Here is a 22,157-nt window from a genome sequence, read left to right on the forward strand (position 1 = left end):
GATAATGAATATTACATTTTAAAGTTTTTTATTTCCCTTTATCTCTCTGTCAACACTGCAGCTTATGGAGATTCACTCAGTTCCTGGAAATTAGGGGCTGAGAGATGGAGCGGCTTTAGCCCAGAGACTCATGCATCCTGTGTGTGTGGCTCTGTATGTGTTAGCTAAACTAGCTGGCAACCAGAGACTGTGTGTGTGTGTGTGCAGTCCCATAAATCTGCATAATGAAAAAGGATCCTGTGAATTTCTCTGGTTGTCTGATGAGGCAGTTCATTAAGGAGTTCTCTTCGTCTTCATGTTTTTGATTAGCACTGTTATAGAAGGAAAATATTCACCAGTTTGTAAATTGTTAATGAATATGACAAAACAAGAAAAAAAAGTATGTTCCTTATTTTTCCCAGTGCCCAAATGCAGCAGGCTAGTTTTTGGGGGGCATTTCATCTCTTTTATTCATTGTCAGGCTTTCTCTCTCTCTCTGTCTGTCTGTCTGTCTCTCTCCTCATGCAATTATTTCCTTTCCCTCCATTAACCATGGCAGTGGTATACAATGTCTACTGTTAACTTCCTTGTTGTGAGTGATGTTGGCGGAAATTGTTTGTATCAGTCTTCCATCCCGACCAGAGCTGACTTAAGGCGCTAAGCATTGCAGATAGCCAGTCAAAATGCTAGTGAAGTGGGCTGTGGTGAATGGCTGGAATATAATGAGCTTTAGCTCACTCTACAATCACTGCCCTGCTTTGCTCTTTAAAGGAGGAATGCACTTTCTTGGAAATAAATACATGTTATTGAATTGATGTTTGTTGCATGATGACATTGATCGAAATTAATATGAACACATAGGCCTAGTACTGCTATTGGCAGATTGATAATGTGGTTGGCAGAGTTGATAATGTGGTTGGCAGATTGATAACTGTGGTTGGCAGATTGATCCTGTGGTTGGCAGATTGATAATGTGGTTGGTAGGTTGATAATGTGGTTGGCAGATTGATCATGTGGTTGGCAGATTGATCATGTGGTTGGCAGATTGATCATGTGGTTGGCAGATTTGATCATGTGGTTGCACTCTGAAAAGGAAAGTGAATGAATGGGGAGAGTGTACAGTGGCTTGCAAAAGTATTCATCCCCCTTGGCATTTTTCCTATTTTGTTGCCTTACAACCTGGATTTAAAATGGATTTTTTTGGGGTTTGTATCATTTGATTTACACGACACGCCTACCACTTTGAAGATGCAAAATAATTTTGTTTGTGAAACAAACAAGAAATAAGACAAAAAAACAGAAAACTTGAGCGTGCATAACTATTCACCCCCCCAAAGTCAACACTTTGTAGAGACACCTTTTGCAGCAATTACAGCTGCATGTCTCTTGGGGTAAGTCTCTATAAGCTTGGCACATCTAGCCACAGGGATTTTTTGCCCATTCTTCAAGGCAAAACTGCTCCTGCTCCTTCAAATTGGATGGGTTCCGCTGGTGTATAGCAATCTTTAAGTCATACCACATATTCTCAATTGGATTGAGGTCTGGGCTTTGACTAGGCCATTCCAAGACATTTAAATGTTCCCCCTTAAACCACTCGAGTGTTGCTTTAGCAGTATGCTTAGGGTCATTGTCCTGCTGGAAGGTGAACCTCCATCCCAGTCTCAAATCTCTGGAAGACTGAAACAGGTTTCCCTGAAGAATTTCCCTGTATTTAGCGCCATCCATCATTCCTTCAATTCTGACCAGTTTCCCAGTCCCTGCCGATGGTCACTCTTCCGTAAAGCCAAGTTCTGTGGAGTGTACAGCTTAAAGTGGTCCTATGGACAGATACTCCAATCTCCGCTGTGGAGCTTTGCAGCTCCTTCAGGGTTATCTTTGGTCTCTTTGTTGCCTCTGATTAATGCCCTCCTTGCCTGCTCCGTGAGTTTTGGTGGGCGGCCCTCTCTTGGCAGGTTTGTTGTGGTGCCATAGTCTTTCAATTTTTTTATAATGGATTTAATGGTGCTCCGTGGGATATTCAACGTTTCTGATATTTTTTATAACCCAACTCTGAGCTGTACTTCTCCACAACTTTGTCCCTGACCTGTTTGGAGAGCTCCTTGGTCTTCATGGTGCCGCTTTCATGGTGGTGCCCCTTGCTTAGTGGTGTTGCAGACTCTGGGGCCTTTCAGAACAGGTGTGTGTATATATACTGAGATCATGTGACGGATCATGTGACACTTAGACTGCACACAAATTAACTTTATTTAACTAATTATGTGACTTCTGAAGGTAATTGGTAGCACCAGATCTTATTTAGGGGCTTCATAGCAAAGGGGGTGAATACATACTGTATGCACACACCACTTTTACGTTATTTATTTTTTTGAAAAGTTATTTTTTTAATTTCACTTCACCAATTTGGACTATTTTGTGTATGTCCATTACATTACATGAAATCCAAATAAAAATCAATTTAAATTACAGGTTGTAATGCAACAAAATAGGAAAAACGCCAAGGAGGATGAATACTTTTGCAAGGCACTGTATGACCTGGATAAAGGGACATGGTGAAAGGGCATTAATTCATACTGCCCTGTTGTACCTCAACTCCTCTAGGCTGTCTCACCTGTATGTGGCTACAGTAAGCCACATCCATCGAGATGGAATAAGAATATATAAAACGTAGTATCACTAGTTTAACATCTATGGCCAAACCCCACTATTCTGACTGACTGTTTTCTTAGACCTCCACACCATCCGGACAGGTCTGAGGCAGCGAGGGTAGGAGAACACTGAGACATGATGCGATCAGACAAGACGCATGGATTACAGATTAAATTATGCTAATGTGCTTTTGGGCAATAAAGGTTTGTCTAGGTCAGGGATTGGCAACTTCGGACCCACCAGGATCAATTCCCCACCACTCTCCAATTGTAAAAATTTTTTTGGGTGGGAGGTACTCAGTCGTGGTCTCAATTTACTGTTGAGAGTTAGAATAGTAGAATACACAAGGTGCAATTTCGAAATTTGTTTGTGCATCAGCAGTTTTTCTCTAATGTCAGTTAATGGCCTTGTAGTCTTATAATCTCCACCCGGCACAGCCAGAAGAGAACTGGCCACCCCTCAGAGCCTGGTTCCGCTCTAGGTTTCTTCTTACGTTGCAACCTTTCTAGAGAGTTTTTCCTAGCCACCGTGCTTCTACACCTGTATTAGCTACTCTTTGGGGTTTTAGGCTGGGTTTCTGTATAGGCACTTTGTGAAAACTGCTGATGTAAAAAAGGCTTTATGAATACATTTTGATTGATTGATTGATTGATTGATTTGACTGACAGTCACTCAATTAGCGCATGTCAGCAAAACAAATGTTCTATGCCCCGTGGCAAAATGTGTAGAATGGCAGGAAATTAACTCTAAAACATACATTTTTGCTCTCTGCTGTTGAGGGGGTCTGCTAAAACAACATTTTGTTTAGGGCCCTCAAAAGGCTAGGGCTGGCTCTGACTGCATGTGTGGGGATGGATGTGGGTACGCAGACCTGCGAGCCGCTGCGGCCATTCATGATGAGTAAAACAAAAAAAAGGCCTTCACCCCCATCATAGGTAACCATCCCTGGTCTAGGGTAATGATCCCTAGATGAGAGATCTGAGGGGAGCATGGAGAGATACACGAGGAGGGTGAGAGGGGGAGGGATGACTCACCCGGCAGGAAGCGGCTCCATGTGGCGAATTTACCCCCCGCCGCAATCCGCGTTCACCTCTCCTAGCTCCATGCCATACCAGCCTCCCAGCTCCATGCCATATCAGCCTCCCAGCTCCATGCCATACCAGCCTCCCAGCTCCATGCCATATCAGCCTCCCAGCTCCAAGCCATATCAGCCTCCCAGCTCCATGCCATATCAGCCTCCCAGCTCCAAGCCATATCAGCCTCCCAGCTCCAAGCCATATCAGCCTCCCAGCTCCATGCCATACCAGCCTCCCAGCTCCATGCCATACCAGCCTCCCAGCTCCATGCCATATCAGCCTCCCAGCTCCATGCCATATCAGCCTCCCAGCTCCATGCCATATCAGCCTCCCAGCTCCATGCCATACCAGCCTCCCAGCTCCATGCCATATCAGCCTCCCAGCTCCAAGCCATATCAGCCTCCCAGCTCCATGCCATACCAGCCTCCCAGCTCCATGCCATATCAGCCTCCCAGCTCTATGCCATATCAGCCTCCCAGCTCCATGCCATATCAGCCTCCCAGCTCCATGCCATACCAGCCTCCCAGCTCCATGCCATACCAGCCTCCCAGCTCTATGCCATATCAGCCTCCCAGCTCCATGCCATACCAGCCTCCCAGCTCTATGCCATATCAGCCTCCTAGCTCTATGCCATATCAGCCTCCTAGCTCTATGCCATATCAGCCTCCTAGCTCTATGCCATATCAGCCTCCTAGCTCTATGCCATATCAGCCTCCTAGCTCTATGCCATATCAGCCTCCTAGCTCTATGCCATATCAGCCTCCTAGCTCTATGACATACCAGCCTACTAGATCCATGCCATATCAGCCTCCTAGCTCCATGACATATCAACCTCCTAGCTCCATGACATATCAACCTCCTAGCTCTATGCCATATCAGCCTCCTAGCTCTATGCCATATCAGCCTCCTAGCTCTATGCCATATCAGCCTCCTAGCTCTATGCCATACCAGCCTCCTAGCTCTATGCCATATCAGCCTCCTAGCTCTATGCCATACCAGCCTCCTAGCTCTATGCCATACCAGCCTCCTAGCTCTATGCCATACCAGCCTCCTAGCACCATACCAGCCTACTAGATCCATGCCATATCAGCCTACTAGATCCATGCCATATCAGCCTCCTAGCTCCATGCCATACCGGTCTCCAGCTCCTAGCTCCATGCCATACCAGCCTCACCCGCTGTGCCACCCACACCCATTCCTCAACCACTGGGTGCCATACATCAGGTAACTGACAGGAGGGAAGAAAGTAGAGGGTGCAGTGAGGGGGAAGGAAGGAGGGAGAGACGCAGGGGGAAATACAGAGACCGGGAGAGATGGAGAGAGGAAAAACGAGGGGATGGCAGGAGACGAAAGAGGACGAGGGATAGGGAAAAGGAGCGAAGAGAGATGCATGGAGAGAGGGAGAGGAAGATGGTGTAGAGAAAGAGGGGGATAGTGAAAAAGAGAACGGTTACAGAATATTAGTTTTGAGGAAGCAGTCACAGCGAGAGGAATCACATGGTGACACCCTTGATTATTAGGAACCCTTTAGTATTGTGCATTGCTCTGAAAGAAGTGGGACTAAAACCTATTGGCGATGGGACATGGTCGGCTAACACATTCACTATGCATGTCACCCTTCATTATGTGGAAGCAATGAGGGATACAATTCAGTTCAGGGGCACAGTAACAGGGTTGAGGTCAATTTATGTTAACCCTGTCAAATCACCATATGAATGTGAGAAAGAAATTCCTAATTTGCAACAATGGATTCGCCAACTAACTACAAGTTCAATGTATTCCATTCCTGAGTGAAATTAAGTAGCGATGGGAAGAAATGGACAAGTTCTGACCTGCAGCCTATATTTGTTTTTATAGTTGATTCATTAAATGGTGCTTATGATGATGAATGATGTTTTTTTCTGGCTGTTGACAGGCTGTGTGTAGCATAGCAACTCACTGCTTCATCCTCTTCCTCTTCTTCCTCCTCTTCCTCCCTAATCCAATCTTCCTTTTTCTCAATACCTATTTAAAGGCTAATTTAAAAGCCATAATGCAATTTCCTAGCCTCTCTGACCATCCTCTCTCTTCACTGTTTGTAACTTGCAATTGAAGATGGAGAAGGGGAGGTAGAGAGGGATGTAGGGGGGAGGAAGAGAGGCGGAGGGAACAAGTGATGGGAGAGGTATATGGAGAGATTGAAAGGAAAGAAGAGGGAGAGGAAGGGATAGATAAAGTGATGAAAAGAAAGAGCGGGTGGGAGGGAATGAAAGATTTAGAGGGGAAGGGAGTGAGAGAGAGGGAATGATAGAGAAAGAGGGAGCGAGAGAGAGATTGTTTGAGAGTGTTTTCATCACAGGGGTGAGGTTGTCTCTGCTTGCATAAAACATGGAGCTGTCTGAACCGCAGTGCTCAGTAGCACATATGCTCTGGCTACAAGTGATTTGTAGAGCAGTTATTTCAGGGCACCTGTGTGTTTGTTAGTGTGCGTGTGTGTGTGTACAAACGACTGTGTACGTGTGTGTGTGTGTGAGGGAGGATTGGGCAGCAGCGGCTGGGACGGGCCATATTTCATCTGGCACATCACTCACCAGGATCTTCTGTGTGTGGATAGCCAGCACTACTGAGCAGAGCTGTTTGTGTGTGTGTCCATAGGGGGCTGGGGAGGGTTCTGGGCTGGGGAGGGTTCTGGGCTAGGGAGGGTTCTGGGCTGGGGAGGGTTCTGGGCTGGGGAGGTTCTTGTCTGGGCTGGGGAGGGTTTGGGCTGGGGAGGGGTCTGGGCTGGGGAGGGGTCTGGACTGGGGAGGGGTCTGGACTGGGGAGGGGTCTGGGCTGGGGAGGGGTCTGGACTGGGGAGGGGTCTGGGCCGGGGAGGGGTCTGGGCCGGGGAGGGGTCTGGGCCGGGGAGGGGTCTGGCCCATAGAGTAGCCCAGCACTACCACCTGCCTCAACTAATCAAAGCCTTGGTGATTAGTTGATATGTTTTATTGAAATAGTTGTGTTAATGCTGGTTTGGATTTGATACAGGTTTTATTGTCCCTATGGTGCCTCTGTCTCTCCCATCCTCACCAAGTCCTCTGTCCTAGTGAAATATATCCCTTAGTGAAAGAAGTTTACTTTAAGCTCTGCTTTCTCTACCCCTCTCTCTGTCTCTCTCTGTCTTATACAATACCGGCCCAGCCACTCACTCGGTCAATCCCAGGCCAAAACTTTGTCCCTTTCCATGTCTAAAAATACTTGGGATGCGGCTCGACTGAAATTACGTTTTCCCTCCTCCTTGGAGCCGGGCGGAACACACACTGGGCAATTTAAATGCTAATCTAGGGACTATTTACTGGCTATTAAGAGGTCATTGAGTCTTCGGCCTCTGTGGCTCTCGCCATGCCGCGGGTTCAAACAAAAATATGTTTTTGTTTTGTTAGAGGAGGGAGGGAGGGATGAGAATTGTCCTTGTGTGTGTTGGAAGTGTGGGAAGTTTTGCTAACGCAGCATTGCTGGTGTGTGTGTGTGTGTGTGTGTGCTGGCCGGTCAGTCAGTGCCAAAATGAGGACCCAATCATCTCACACTTGACCCGTTCCACCTTTCCATCTCACTCTTCTCTAGTCCAATCATGTCGGCTGTGGTTAGCATAAAGACCAATCAGGATTCGGCTTAATAGGAAGCGGGAGCCTCCAGATGGCTAGAAGATGACTCAGAGGCTTTTTTGGACGGGAAGCACCCGGGGATAATGAGGCTGATGTTGCTTTGTTAGCACAATGCTGTTGGGTGTAGTGCCCAGCAGAACCTACAGGCTCTGAGTTACTTTACATCCATCAATGCAACAGGGTGGAGAGAGTTAAGGGGTAGGTTTGTGTGTGTGTGTAGGTTTGTGTGTGTGTGTGTGTGTGTGTGTGTGTGTGTGTGTGTGTGTGTGTGTTTGAGAGAGAGAGAGAGATGCTGCGTGCATTGGATAGAGGGACACAGTGAGTGAATGTGTGATGGATTTTGCATGGGTGTTGAATTCAATTTAGAGATTTGCTTGTGTGTAGTTTGCAAAGTTAACTTAGTTTGCATAGATATGAGGGTTCTTGTCAGCAGCAACAGAGGATGAATGCTTCTTGCTTGTTGGAGAGCCCTGCACAATGCTCGCTCCTCAAGTGTGTGTGTGTGTGTTTGAAGTCCTGAGGGAGAAGACAGGGGTGGTGTCTCCATTGAAGCTCAAGTTGCTTTCCACTGAAGGCATCATCCCAGACATCAAAGGTTCCTAGCGAAGCGCTATCTACTGTAGCTGCATCGGCCCTGCACTCAGCATGTAGAGTATAGCCTAGCCTAGCGCACAGCACTCCTCACCTCACCACTCAGCATGTAGAGTATAGCCTAGCCTAGCGCACAGCACTCCTCACCTCACCACTCAGCATGTAGAGTATAGCCTAGCCTAGCGCACAGCACTCCTCACATCACCACTCAGCATGTAGAGTATAGCCTAGCCTAGCGCACAGCACTCCTCACATCACCACTCAGCATGTAGAGTATAGCCTAGCCTAGCGCACAGCACTCCTCACTTCACCACTCAGCATGTAGAGTATAGCCTAGCCTAGCGCACAGCACTCCTCACTTCACCACTCAGCATGTAGAGTATAGCCTAGCCTAGCGCACAGCACTCCTCACCTCACCACTCAGCATGTAGAGTATAGCCTAGCCTAGTGCACAGCACTCCTCACATCACCACTCAGCATGTAGAGTATAGCCTAGCCTAGCGCACAGCACTCCTCACCTCACCACTCAGCATGTAGAGTATAGCCTAGCCTAGTGCACAGCACTCCTCAACACACCACATCTCACCTCACCGCCCCTCCCCTCCCTTCACCGCCCCTCACCACACCACCCCTCACCTCTCCACCCCTCACCACACCACACCTCACCTCACCATCCCTCCCCTCACTACCCCTCACCACACCACCCCTCACCACCCCTCACCTCACCACCCCTCAACTCACCACACCACCCCTGCTTGCTCACACATTCTCTTTCAAACATACACACGCTCAGCCCACTCTCTGAGTGGGAGAGATAAGCACGGATCGCCTCACAGCTTTCCTATAAGAAGCCACCCTATAGCCCTCCTGCCCTCCCTTCCTCCCATCCTGCCCTCCCTTCCTCCCATCCTGCCCCCCCTTCCTCCCATCCTGCCCCCCCTTCCTCCCATCCTGCCCCTGGCTGTTCTTTTAATCCACTATCCAGTGAAAAGACCCACTGCAGTTGATAGTCATGGGGATGGCCAAAGAAAGGATGAAGCCGCCGCCATTGAAGCACAGCAATTTAGAGGTTGTTAACTGTTAACCCAACCCGTCCAACGAGGGGGAAAACACTTAGGATTGACCAGCGATGACCAATTATCCATTTAGCTGCAACGATAATGCTCAGCTCCACTAATCTCTAGTGTCACTTCACCTGTCATGGTGACATCGTTGTATCATAACTGACCTAACCTTGGGTTGTTACAGGGTTGAAACAAATATGTCAGATTTTGACCCCTGTATCAGTTGTTAGGGGCAACTTCAACATGTTTGACCATAAAATTCTAAGTGTTGTCTAACCTCATAGTTTTTTTTTATTGGCTGTTTTGGTGACCCTTGACCCTTGTTCTGTGTTTCTCATTGGCCAGGTATCGAGTGTCCGCGTGGCTCCAGGAACATGCCCGGTGGCATGCAGATGGCTGAGCCCTTCAGCGACGAGGCAATGGCCTTCACCAAGGAGCTGGTACTGCAGAGAGAGGTAAGCGCAACGTCCGTTTTGGCTCCAATTTATTTGATTCCAGTGGTTTTACTTGCGACAGCATGTTTGGCTGGTTCAGTGGTCGGCCATATTGGATCACATTGGACCTCCAGTTTCATTTTGGCTCCTGGCTTTCTTTAGTGTGGTTTTTGACGACTCTGGGTGTGTTTGTAAATTCACTCTGGAGTGCCAGAGTGCACTCTGGCTCTCGTAAATTCAGAGCGTTTCACTCTGAGGGTTCAGAGCGCACACTGGACGTAGGTTTGAGTAGGGTTCATCCGAGCATTCTGACCTCAAAACGGCAGTCAAGCATCCAAGCTAACTGGCTAAAGTTGGCTAGCTTGCTAGAAACTGCCGGATACAAATGAGAGAACACCTCACTCTGACCATTTTACTCGCCCTAGCAGAGCTGGTTAGGTTGTCCACCGCTGTTTTCATGTGAATGCCATTCTAAATTGGCGATAGGAGTTGTTTTGTGTTAACTGTGAACTGAGGCCTAGTCTTCCCTCCCCTTCATGTCCTTCTACCATACATCCTTTTCTGACGGGCTGTGGAGAGACGATTAGGGCCTCCACTCCATCACCTCACCAAATCCATAGAACGTCTCAGTTGAATAATGGTAGAGCAGATAGACCCCCAGATAGACCAACCCCTTTCGTACTCTCTGGCAAATGTGGCCTTGTCTCACCCTCCCTCCAGATACTCCTTTTTACAAACTGATTCAAGGTCAGTTTTGCATCTCCCCACTAATAATTAAGGGTATGATTTGGCATGGGTAAGCTTATCCTAGATCCAAACTCCCCAGATCTGCCTTTTTCCACACTACTGTGCCTTTTTTATTGACATGGTAAACAGAAAGCTCCTGAATTAACCGGAGCCCATTGATGCCAGCTCTAAATCCAAGGACAGCCATCCTACTGTAACTCTCCTCTCCTTTGGACCCTGTTGAAGGGTTCTGTGGGGGCATGTGTGTCCTGCGCTCCATTGTGCCCCTTTAATTGTGGCTCTGAAGCCAAAGGTTTTGGCTGGAGTAGAGCTAAAAAGGGTAGCCTGTGTGGGATGAGCTGAGCTAGCCAGATTGCTGCGCTAGATTCCCAAATGAAAAGCTTTGGAAGTGGAATTGAGGTTAGCGGGGGGTCATTAGTGATGGCGGCACAGTCGGACTCGGGCCACTCTGGCTGACAGGGACACACACGTTGTGCATATGCATGCCATGCACGAGCACGAGCACACACATGCATAACACACACACTGTAACACACACACTGTAATACACCGTGCAATACACCACACACACTGTAATACTCTACACAATATAATAACAAATGACATATTCCATTTAGCAGACACTTTTTTTCAAAGCGACTTACAGTAATGTGTGCATACATTTTACGTATTGGTGGCCCTGGGAATCGAACCCGTAACCCTGGCGGTGCAAGTGCCATCCTCCACCAAGTGAGCCATGCAGGACCACACTCACACACACGTTTGCTCGGTCACGCACACCCTCGGAAACCCAAAATTGTCTTCCTTCTCTCACACGACATGCAGTCCCTCTTTCCCTCTCTCGTCCCTGTGAGTTAGCGTGCTTAGGAGAGCCATTTAATGAGATCAACCACGGCGTGGGAGACTGCTGCTGCTGCTGCCTTAACCTACTGGCTGTGTCTAATGCACTCTCACCATGCCCAAGCTAACTGTACAGAGAGAGAGGGATGGATGGAGGAAGAGAGGGAGGGGAAGAGAGAGGGAGGTAAAGGGGGGGAGAAGGGAGAGATTGAGAGAGAGAAAGAGAAAAAGAGCGGGGTGAAAAATCCTGTTATCACTCTCTTTCCATCTCTCCATTCCCCACGTTGAAAAATGAGGTCCTTAGTCTAGGTGGCCAGATTAATTTTTTTCCCCACCCCAATCCCCCCAGTGTCACTGCGTTTTAAAACTTCCGCTCCGCTCCAATGGATGCGAATGGAGCCCAGGTGAACTCATTTTAGAACGTTTTCTGACTGAGTGCATTTTATTTTTTCATTTAGTGAATGAGGTTTGATTGAAGCTGCCCTCCAAGCGGTCGACTTTTCAATGAATGGGGTTTAGTTTAAAGGGAATTCTCGATAGGCATTTCCACCGATGTGTTTATATTTTTCGGAATCAGACTGTCAATACCGGTAATTTGAAGTCTTAGCAGGGGTATTCGACTTCAAGGCCTCGCGTTTGCCGAACCGACGGCACATGAAACATCATTCCCTCTCCTCTGCCCCCCTTCTCTTATTTATTCCTCCTCTCACCTCCTCTCTCTCCCCCTTCCCTCCTTTGAGGAATTCTGTGTTAGTGCAGGCTTGACGGGTCGGCTCACACTCCTCGTGAATGTTCTCTCTCTAAAGTGCGACGGCGTCTTAATTTCTCCTGATGCAAACGCGCATAATTAAAGTGCCGCGTGTTGAGAGGAGCAGCCATGATTTCTGCCACTATTCTTAAATCTCTCTTTTTCTTCTCTCTCTCTCTCTCTCTCTCTCTCTCTCTCTCTCTCTCTCTCTCTCTCTCTCTCTCTCTCTCTCTCTCTCTCTCTCTCTCTCTCTCTCTCTCTCTCTCTCTCTCTCTCTCTCTCTCTCTCTCTCTCTCTCTCTCTCTCTCTCTCTCTCTCTCTCTCTCTCTCTCTCTCTCTCTCTCTCTCTCTCTCTCTCTCTCTCTCTCTCTCTCTCTCTCTCTCTCTCTCTCTCTCTCTCTCTCTCTCTCTCTCTCTCTCTCTCTCTCTCTCTCTCTCTCTCTCTCTCTCTCTCTCTCTCTCTCTCTCTCTCTCTCTCTCTCTCTCTCTCTCTCTCTCTCTCTCTCTCTCTCTCTCTCTCTCTCTCTCTCTCTTTCGCTCTCTCTCTCTCTCTATTTCTCTCTCTCTCTCTGTCTCTTTCGCTCTCTCCTGCCTCTTGCTCTGTCTTGATTGATGTCTACCTCTCTCTCTTTCTCCCTCCGTCTCCCATCTCTCTGTGTGCAGTCTTAATCTCTGACTGACACTCGCTCCCTCTCCCCATGCGTACTTCTTTAAAATAGCTTGGCAGTATTTCAGGGGAAAGGCATTCAAAAACAGCCCAAATAAATTCCTCTTTTGATGTTTCCTCCTAGAACCCATATTTCTCCTGAGGTATATCGTCGGCAAACATTTTTACATGTTCATTTTCCATATTTCTCTATTTCACACGAAGGAGGGTTTTCGTTCACAAAATGTTTGTGTATCGTAATAGATATGAATTGTATTGAGTGCAGAGCATTTGCGTCGAGAGGAACAGGGGACTGGGAAAACCATGAATCAGAGGTATAGGAAACATAAGCAAAAAGGAAGATAAGATGGAATTAGTAAAAGCGATAATATGCTCTTAGGCCTGACTGCAACAGAGTATTCTCCACTCCATCCCTCCCTCCCATCCCTCAATCACCACTGTCTGTGAATGAGAAAGAACAATGAAAGAGGGAGGAAAGAGGGATTTAAAGAGGACTGGATTACAAGTCAATGTGGCTGGTCTGACTCCCACGCGTGGCTCTGACCTTGTTGTTGTGTGCTGGTCCCACGCGGGTCCCTCTCTGCCCACCACCATGTCACAACTGTAATCACCAAACACCCAACACTGCCAGCTCACTTAGTGAGACAGTTAGTCAGACAGACAGACAGATGGACTGACTGACGGACGGACAAACACACTCGTTAGCCTCTGACCTTTCTCAGTCTCTCCATCCCTCTCTTAGTCTTTCTGTCTTGAAGTCTTTTTTAAATTCAAATTTGGTCTTTCACTCGATGGCTTCCCTCCACATCCTATTTCTCTCTTTCTCTCTTCTCTCTTTCTCTCTCTACCTCTCACTGCATGTACAGTGCCTTTAGAAAGTATTCACATCCCTTGACTTTTTCCACATTTTGTTGTTACAGCCTGAATTTAAAATCGATTAAATTGAGATTTTGTGTCGCTGGCCTACACACAATACCCCATAATTTCAAAGTGGAATTGTGTTTTTGGAAATGTTTACAAATGTATTAAAAATGAAAAGCTGAAATGTCTTGAGCCAATAAGTTATTCAACAATGTTGTTATGGTAAGCCTAAATAAGTTCAGGAGTAGAAATGTGCTTAACAAGGCACATAAAAAATTGCATGGACTCACTCTGTGTGCAATAATAGTGTTTAACATGATTTTTAAATTACTACCCCATCAATTATCTGTAAGGTCCCTCAATCGAGCAGTGAATTTCAAGCACGGATTCAACCACAAAGACCAGGGAGGTTTTCCAATGCCTCGCAAAGAAGGGCACTTATTAGTAAATGCAGACATTGAATATCCCTTTGAGCATGGTGAAGTTATTAATTACACTTTGGATGGTGTATCAATTCACCCATTCACTATACAGGATACAGGCGCCCTTCCTAACTCAGTTGCCGGAGAGGAAGGAAACTGCTCTGGGATTTCTCCACAACTAGCATAAATGACAGAGCGAAAAGAAGGAAGCCTGTACAGAATAACAATATCTTGATGGCAATAAGGCACTAAAGTAATACTGCAAACAATGTGGCAAAGAAATTTACTTTTTGTCCTGAATACAAAGCATTATGTTTCGGGCAAATCCAACACGACACATCACTGAGTACCACTCTTCATATTTCCAAGCATGGTGGTTGCTGCATGATATTATGGGTATGCTTGTCATTGGCAAGGACTAGGGAGTTTTTTGTTGTTTATAAAAAATAAAGAAAATAGAGCTAAGGACAGGCAAAATGCAAGAGGATAACTTGGTTCAGTCTGCTTTCCAACAGACACTAGGAGACAAATTCACTAAAACACAAGGCCAAACTGGAGTTCCTTACCAAGACCACATTGAATGTTCCCCAGTTGCCTAGTTACAGTTTTCACTTAAATCGGCTTGAAAATCTATGGCAAGACTTTAAAATGGCTGTCTAGCAATGATCAACAACCAACTTGACAGAGTTTGAAGAGTTTTAAAAAGAATAATGGGCAAAAATAGCTCTTAAAGACTTCAAGATATATTAGTTTTATTTTCCATACATATATATATATATATATACACACATACAGTTGAAGTCGGAAGTTTACATACACCTTAGCCAAATACATTTAAACTCAGTTTTCCACAATTTCTGACCTTAAATCCTAGTAAAAATTCCCTGTCTAAGGTCAGTTAGGATCCACACTTTATATATTTTAAGAATGTGAAATGTCAGAATAATAGTAGAGAGTGATTTATTTCAGCTTTTATTTTTATTCATCACATTCCCAGTGGGTCAGAAGTTTACATACTCAATTAGTATTTGGTAGCATTGCCTTTAAATTGATTAACTGAGATCAAACGTTTCGTGTAGCCTTACCACACGTTTCCCACAATAAGTTGGGTGAATTTTGGCCCATTCCTCCTGACAGAGCTGGTGTAATCTGGAGTCAGGTTTGTAGGCCTCCTTGCTGCGCACACACTTTTTCAGCTCTGCCCAAACATTTTCTACAGGATTGAGGTCAGGGCTTTGTGATGGCCTCTCCAATACCTTGACTTTGTTGTCCTTAAGCCATTTTGCCACAACTTTGGGTCATTGTCCATTTGGAAGACCCATTTGCGACCAAGCTTTAACTTCCTGACTGATGTCTTGAGATGTTGCTTCAATATATCCACATAATTTCCCTTCCTCATGATGCCACCTATTTTGTGAAGTGCACCAGTCCCTCCTGCTGCAAAGCACCCCCACAGCATGATGCTGCCACCCCCGTGCTTCACGGTTGGGATGGTGTTCTTCGGCTTGCAAGCCACCCCCTTTTTCCTCCAAACATAACGATGGTCATTATGGCCAAACAGTTCTATTTTTGTTTCATCAGACCAGAGGGCATTTCTCCAAAAAGTACGATGTTTGTCCCCATGTGCAGTTGCAAACCGTAGTCTGGCTTTTTTATGGCGGTTTTGGAGTAGGGGCTTCTTATTTGCTGAGCGGCCTTTCATGTTATGTCGATTATAGGACTCATTTTACTGTGGATATATATACTTTTGTACCTGTTTCCTCCAGCATCTTCACAAGGTCCTTTGCTGTTGTTCTGGGATTGGTTTGCACTTTTCGCACCAAAGTACGTTCATCTCTATGAGACAGAACGCGTCTCCTTCCTGAGCGATATGACGGCTGCGTGGTCCCATGGTGTTTATACTAACAGTGAGGGAAAAAAGTATTTGATCCCCTGCTGATTTTGTACGTTTGCCCACTGACAAAGACATGATCAGTCTATAATTTTAATGTTAGGTTTAGTTGAACAGTGAGAGACAGAATAACAACAAAAAAATCCAGAAAAACTCATGTCAAAAATGTTATAAATTGATTTGCATTTTAATGAGGGAAATAAGTATTTGACCCCTCTGCAAAACATGATTTAGTACTTGGTGGCAAAACCATTGTTGGCAATCACCGAGGTCAGACGTTTCTTGTAGTTGGCCACCAGGTTTGCACACATCTCAGGAGGGATTTTGTCCCACTCCTCTTTGCAGATCTTCTCCAAGTCATTAAGGTTTCGAGGCTGACGTTTGGCAACTCGAACCTTCAGCTCCGTCCACAGATTTTCTATGGGATTAAGGTCTGGAGACTGGCTAGGCCACTCCAGGACCTTAATGTGCTTCTTCTTGAGCCACTCCTTTGTTGCCTTGGCCATGTGTTTTGGGTCATTGTCATGCTGGAATAACCATCCACGACCCATTTTCAATGCCCTGGCGGTACATGGACCCGTCTATCGTCCCTTTGATGCGGTGAAGTTGTCCTGTCCCCTTAGCAGAAAAAAACACCCCGAAAGCATAATGTTTCCACCTCCATTTTGACGGTGGGGATGGTGTTCTTGGGGTCATAGGCAGCATTCCTCCTCCTCCAAACACGGCGAGTTGAGTTGATGCCAAAGAGGTCCATTTTGGCCTCATCTGACCACAACACTTTCACCCAGTTCTCCTCTGAATCATTCAGATGTTCATTGGCAAACTTCAGACGGGCCTGTATATGTGCTTTCTTGAGCAGGGGGACCTTGCAGGCGCTGCAGGGTTTCAGTCCTTCACGGCGTAGTGTTACCAATTGTTTTCTTGGTGACTATGGTCCCAGCTGCCTTGAGATCATTGACAAGATCCTCCCGTGTAGTTCTGGGCTGATTCCTCACCGTTCTCATGATCATTGCAACTCCACGAGGTGAGATCTTGCATGGAGCCCCAGGCCGAGGGAGATTGACAGTTCTTTTGTGTTTCTTCCATTTGCGAATAATCGCATCAACTGTTGTCACCTTCTCACCAAGCTGCTTGGCGTGGTCTTGTAGCCCATTCCAGCCTCTTGTCCCTGACATCCTTGGAGAGCTCTTTGGTCTTCGCCATGGTGGAGAGTTTGGAATCTGATCGATTGATTGCTTCTGTGGGCAGGTGTCTTTTATACAGGTAACAAGCTGAGATTAGGAGCATTCCCTTTAAGAGTGTGCTCCTAATCTCAGCTCGTTACCTGTATAAAATACACCTGGGAGCCAGAAATCTTTCTGATTGAGAGGGGGTCAAATACTTATTTCCCTCATTGAAATGCAAATCAATTTATAACATTTTTCACATGCGTTTTTCTTGATTTTTTTGTTGTTATTCTGTCTCTCACTGTTCAAATAAACCTACCATTAAAATTATAGACGGATCATTTCTTTGTCAGTGGGCAAACGTACAAAATCAGCAAGGGATCAAATATTTTTTCCCTCACTGTACGTACTATTTGTTTGTACAGATGAACGTGGTACCTTCAGGCGTTTGGAAATTGCTCCCAAGGATGAACCAGACTTGTGGATGTCTACAAAACAAATTCTGAGGTTTTGGCTAATTTCTTTTGATTTTCCCATGATGTCAAGCAAAGAGGCACTGAGTTTGAAGGGAGGCCTTGAAATACATCCACAGGTACACCTCCAATTGACTCAAATGATGTCAATTAGCCTATCAGAAGCATCTAAAGCCATGACATAATTTTCTGGAATTTTCCAAGCTGTTTAAAGGCACAGTCAACTTAGTGTATGTAAACTTCTGACCCACTGGAATTGTGATACAGTGAATTATAAGTGAAATAATCTGTCTGTAAAGAATTGTTGGAAAAATGACTTGTGTCATGCACAAAGTAGATGTCCTGACCGACTTGCCAAAATGATAGTTTGTTAACAAGAAATTAGTGGAGTGGTTGAAAAACGAGTTTTAATGACTCCAACCTAAGTGTATGCAATCTTCAGACTTCAAATGTATATATATTTTTTTTACAAATCTTATTTTTCTTCCACTTTGACATTACAAAGTATGTTGTGTAGATCGTTGTCAAAAAATGATAATACCATTTTAATCCCACTTGGTAACACTACAAAATGTGGAAGAAGTCAAAGCGTGTGAAGGCACTGTATGTGTGGGCAGTTGATTTCATCACTGCAGTATCTAGTAGGCTATAGTGTATCATCAGAGACATCAGGTCACTCTCTCTCCCTCACACCTCTGGCCCTTCCTGTTCTCACGTCCACCATTGGTCAGTGACAGCGCTGTACTCAGTCGTGCGTTAAAACGATCTGAGTTAGATGGACAGCGCCCCCTGTGCCCAGGCTGGCAAGGGGTTGGCAGCACAGGCCGACAGGACAGGTGGGCGGGCGTGGGGAGCGATGACTCGTGTGGCTCCCACAGCAACGCACCCGCACACACACACTCACCCACCACAGATGCCACAGATTACAGGGAACAGACTCCCTCGCTGCTCCAGAAGACTTAACGCTAATGTCTCTGATTGGGCCCCCCACAGAGTGTATATGTGGGTTTGTGGGTGTCTGTGATTGGCCCCCCCACAGAGTGTCAGTGGGTTTGTGGGTGTTTTAGATGTGTGTGCCTAATCGGCAAGCCTTTGATTAGTTGAATCGGGTGTTTTAATGCAGTGCTTGGAAAAAAAGCGTGCACACCCTGTCTGTGGAAGCTTTAAATAAATTGCTTTTCAATATTATTGGAAATAATACCTTTACCTGCAGAATTATGAAACACCTGCCCAACCCTATAATTTATCCAAGCCATCCACAGGAGGTTGGTGGCACCTTAATTGGGGATCACAGGCTCAGGGGACGGGCTCATAGTAATGACCGGAGTGGAATTTGTGGAATGGTATCAAATACATCAAACACATGGTTTCCAGGTGTTTGATGCCATTCCATTTAATCCGTTCCGCCCATTTATTATGCGCCATCCTCCCCTCAGCAGCCTCCTGTGAAGCCAGCCTACATGAGAAGCACCTACTATATGCATTTGGAGGTGGTTAGGCCTGTTTAACGTTCTGCTGCTCCCACACAGTTATGGGCGATGAAGTGCATCCTTCATGTGTTTTGCGCCCTTTAATGTGTGTTTTGCCTCACTCCCCAAGACCATATTGGATTTCTCCTTCGTCTGGCGCTTTGCATTGATTTCCGTTCACGTCTGAATTATTTGGCGTGAGTCAGATTACACAAGTGACGTTTTTCCATCTCTCATCTCCCTCTCCTCCTCCTGTCTCCCTCTCCTCCTCCTGTCTCCCTCTCCTCCTCCTGTCTCCCTCTCCTCCTGTCTCCCTCTCCTCCTCCTGTCTCCCTCTCCTCCTCCTGTCTCCCTCTCCTCCTCCTGTCTCCCTCTCCTCCTCCTGTCTCCTCTCTCCTCCTCCTGTCTCCCTGTCCTCCTCCTGTCTCCCTCTCTCCTCCTGTCTCCCTCTCCTCCTCCTGTCTCCCTCTCCTCCTCCTGTCTCCCTCTCCTCCTCCTGTCTCCCTCTCCTCCTCCTGTCTCCCTCTCCTCCTCCTGTCTCCCTCTCCTCCTCCTGTCTCCCTCTCCTCCTCCTGTCTCCCTCTCCTCCTCCTGTCTCCCTCTCCTCCTCCTGTCTCCCTCTCCTCCTCCTGTCTCCCTCTCCTCCTCCTGTCTCCCTCTCCTCCTCCTGTCTCCCTCTCCTCCTCCTGTCTCCCTCTCCTCCTCCTGTCTCCCTCTCCTCCTCCTGTCTCCCTCTCCTCCTCCTGTCTCCCTCTCCTCCTCCTGTCTCCCTCTCCTCCTCCTGTCTCCCTCTCCTCCTCCTGTCTCCCTCTCCTCCTCCTGTCTCCCTCTCCTCCTCCTGTCTCCCTCTCCTCCTCCTGTCTCCCTCTCCTCCTCCTGTCTCCCCCTCTCTATCTTGCGCGTTCCATCTCTTTGTGTGTACATTCACGTGTTCATTTGTATGCACAGTCATGTCTCGGTGAGCTTACATGCTTGTGCTGATATAGCGATATAGTGTGTGTGTGTCTAGTTGAATAATAGATGGTGTGTTTTACAGGCCAGACAGACTCGGGACACTGAGAATTCTCCCCCTGGGGACAGTTTGTGTGTAGGGTCTTTAAAACAATACTATTCTCAATATAATTTCCTTATGATTTATATAGAATATACTGATGTCTTCTTCCATCTCTACTTTTATTCATAACTGTTTTACTTTATTAATATTTATTTATTTATTATGCATTTCATGCCAATATGCCAATATGGTTTGTTGAATTAAATTCAAGCACCGGAACATTGCCTCTGCACTAGGCGACAACCTAACCACGAACGCACCCAGTCTCCCTGCACTTACCTAGTGACAGTGTGTGAGAGATGGCGTTATCCTTGGCCCTCTTTAATAGTAGTGAGTTATAGGATGGAGGAGAAAGGAATGTCCCCCATAAACTCCTCTACGCCACGGCAGAGAGAGATGGAGGGACGAGGGAGAAATGGGAAAGAGGTATGTGCTTTATCATCCCCATACGTTTATGAGCGTGACCTTGTGTGTGTGGAAGAAAAGGATAATACGCTCTGGCTAACAACTTCACCCTCCATTCTGATGAGCCCCGCGGTACTTCATACACTCTGGTTCTCTGAAGGCTCCCCCACACACACTCTCACCTATGGGCTTGAGAATGTAAGACGTATACACGCATGACTGTAAGTTGCTATGGATAAAAGCGTCTGCTAAATGGTATATATTTATATTATAATACTGTGTGTGTGTGTGTATATATGTGTGTATATATATATCTCTATATATCTCTCTCTCTTATATATATATATATATATATATATATATATATATATATATATATATATATATATATATATATATATATATATATATATATATATATATATATATATATATATATATATATACACAGTGGGGAAAAAAAGTATTTAGTCAGCCACCAATTGTGCAAGTTCTCCCACTTAAAAAGATGAGAGAGGCCTGTAATTTTCATCATAGGTACACGTCAACTATGACAGACAAAATGAGAAAAAATAATCCAGAAAATCACATTGTAGGATTTTTTATGAATTTATTTGCAAATTATGGTGGAAAATAAGTCAATAAAATCAATACTTTGTTATATACCCTTTGTTGGCAATGACACAGGTCAAACGTTTTCTGTAAGTCTTCACAAGGTTTTCACACACTGTTGCTGGCCCAATTTTGGCCCATTCCTCCATGCAGATCTCCTCTAGAGCAGTGATGTTTTGGGAGCTGTCGCTGGGCAACACGGACTTTCAACTCCCTCCAAAGATTTTCTATGGGGTTGAGATCTGGAGACTGGCTAAGCCACTCCAGGACCTTGAAATGCTTCTTACGAAGCCACTCCTTCGTTGCCCGGGCGGTGTGTTTGGGATCATTGTCATGCTGAAAGACCCAGCCACGTTTCATCTTCAATGCCCTTGCTGATGGAAGGAGGTTTTCACTTAAAAATTCACGATACATGGCCCCATTCATTATTTCCTTTACACGGATCAGTCGTCCTGGTCCCTTTGCATAAAAACAGCCCCAAAGCATGATGTTTCCACCCCCATGCTTCACAGTAGGTATGGTGTTCTTTGGATGCAACTCAGCATTCTTTGTCCTCCAAACACGACGAGTTGAGTTTTTACCAAAAAGTTCTATTTTGGTTTCATCTGACCATATGACATTCTCCCAATCCTCTTCTGGATCATCCAAATGCACTCTAGCACACTTCAGACGGGCCTGGACATGTACTGGCTTAAGCAGGGGGACACGTCTGGCGCAGCAGGATTTGAGTCCCTGGCGGCGTAGTGTGTTACTGATGGTAGGCTTTGTTACTTTGGTCCCAGCTCTCTGCAGGTCATTCACTAGGTCCCCCCGTGTGGTTCTGGGAATTTTGCTCACCGTTCTTGTGATCATTTTGACCCCACGGGGTGAGATCTTGCGTGGAGCCTCAGATCGAGGGGAGATTATCAGTGGTCTTGTATGTCTTCCATTTCCTAATAATTGCTCCCACAGTTGATTTCTTCAAACCAAGCTGCTTACCTATTGCAGATTCAGTCTTCCCAGCCTGGTGCAGGTCTACAATTTTGTTTCTGGTGTCCATTGACAGCTCTTTGGTCTTGGCCATAGTGGAGTTTGGAGTGTGACTGTTTGAGGTTGTGGACAGGTGTCTTTTATACTGATAACAAGTTCAAACAGGTGCCATTAATACAGGTAACGAGTGGAGGACAGAGGAGCCTCTTAAAGAAGAAGTTACAGGTCTGTGAGAGCCAGAAATCTTGCTTGTTTGTAGGTGACCAAATACTTATTTTCCACCATAATTTGCAAATAAATTCATAAAAAATCCTACAATGTGATTTTCTGGATTTTGTTTTCTAAATTTGTCTGTCATAGTTGACGTGTACCTATGATGAAAATTACAGGCCTCTCTCATCTTTTTAAGTGGGAGAACTT

The 22,157-nt window shown here is 46.0% G+C and overlaps 1 protein-coding gene across 1 annotated transcript in view; it reads left to right on the forward strand.

Annotated features, from left to right (window-relative positions):
* Nucleotides 1-22,157, forward strand: part of LOC121549698 (staphylococcal nuclease domain-containing protein 1) — a 282,207-nt gene that overhangs the window by 81,158 nt on the left and 178,892 nt on the right. The window contains exon 16 of the mRNA XM_041861542.2: nt 9,325-9,434. Within this exon, the coding sequence (XP_041717476.1) occupies nt 9,325-9,434 (110 nt within the window). The remainder of the gene's footprint in view (nt 1-9,324; nt 9,435-22,157) is intronic.

The sequence above is a fragment of the Coregonus clupeaformis genome, unplaced genomic scaffold (assembly GCF_020615455.1).
Source record: "Coregonus clupeaformis isolate EN_2021a unplaced genomic scaffold, ASM2061545v1 scaf0097, whole genome shotgun sequence".
Classification (NCBI taxonomy): domain Eukaryota; kingdom Metazoa; phylum Chordata; class Actinopteri; order Salmoniformes; family Salmonidae; genus Coregonus; species Coregonus clupeaformis.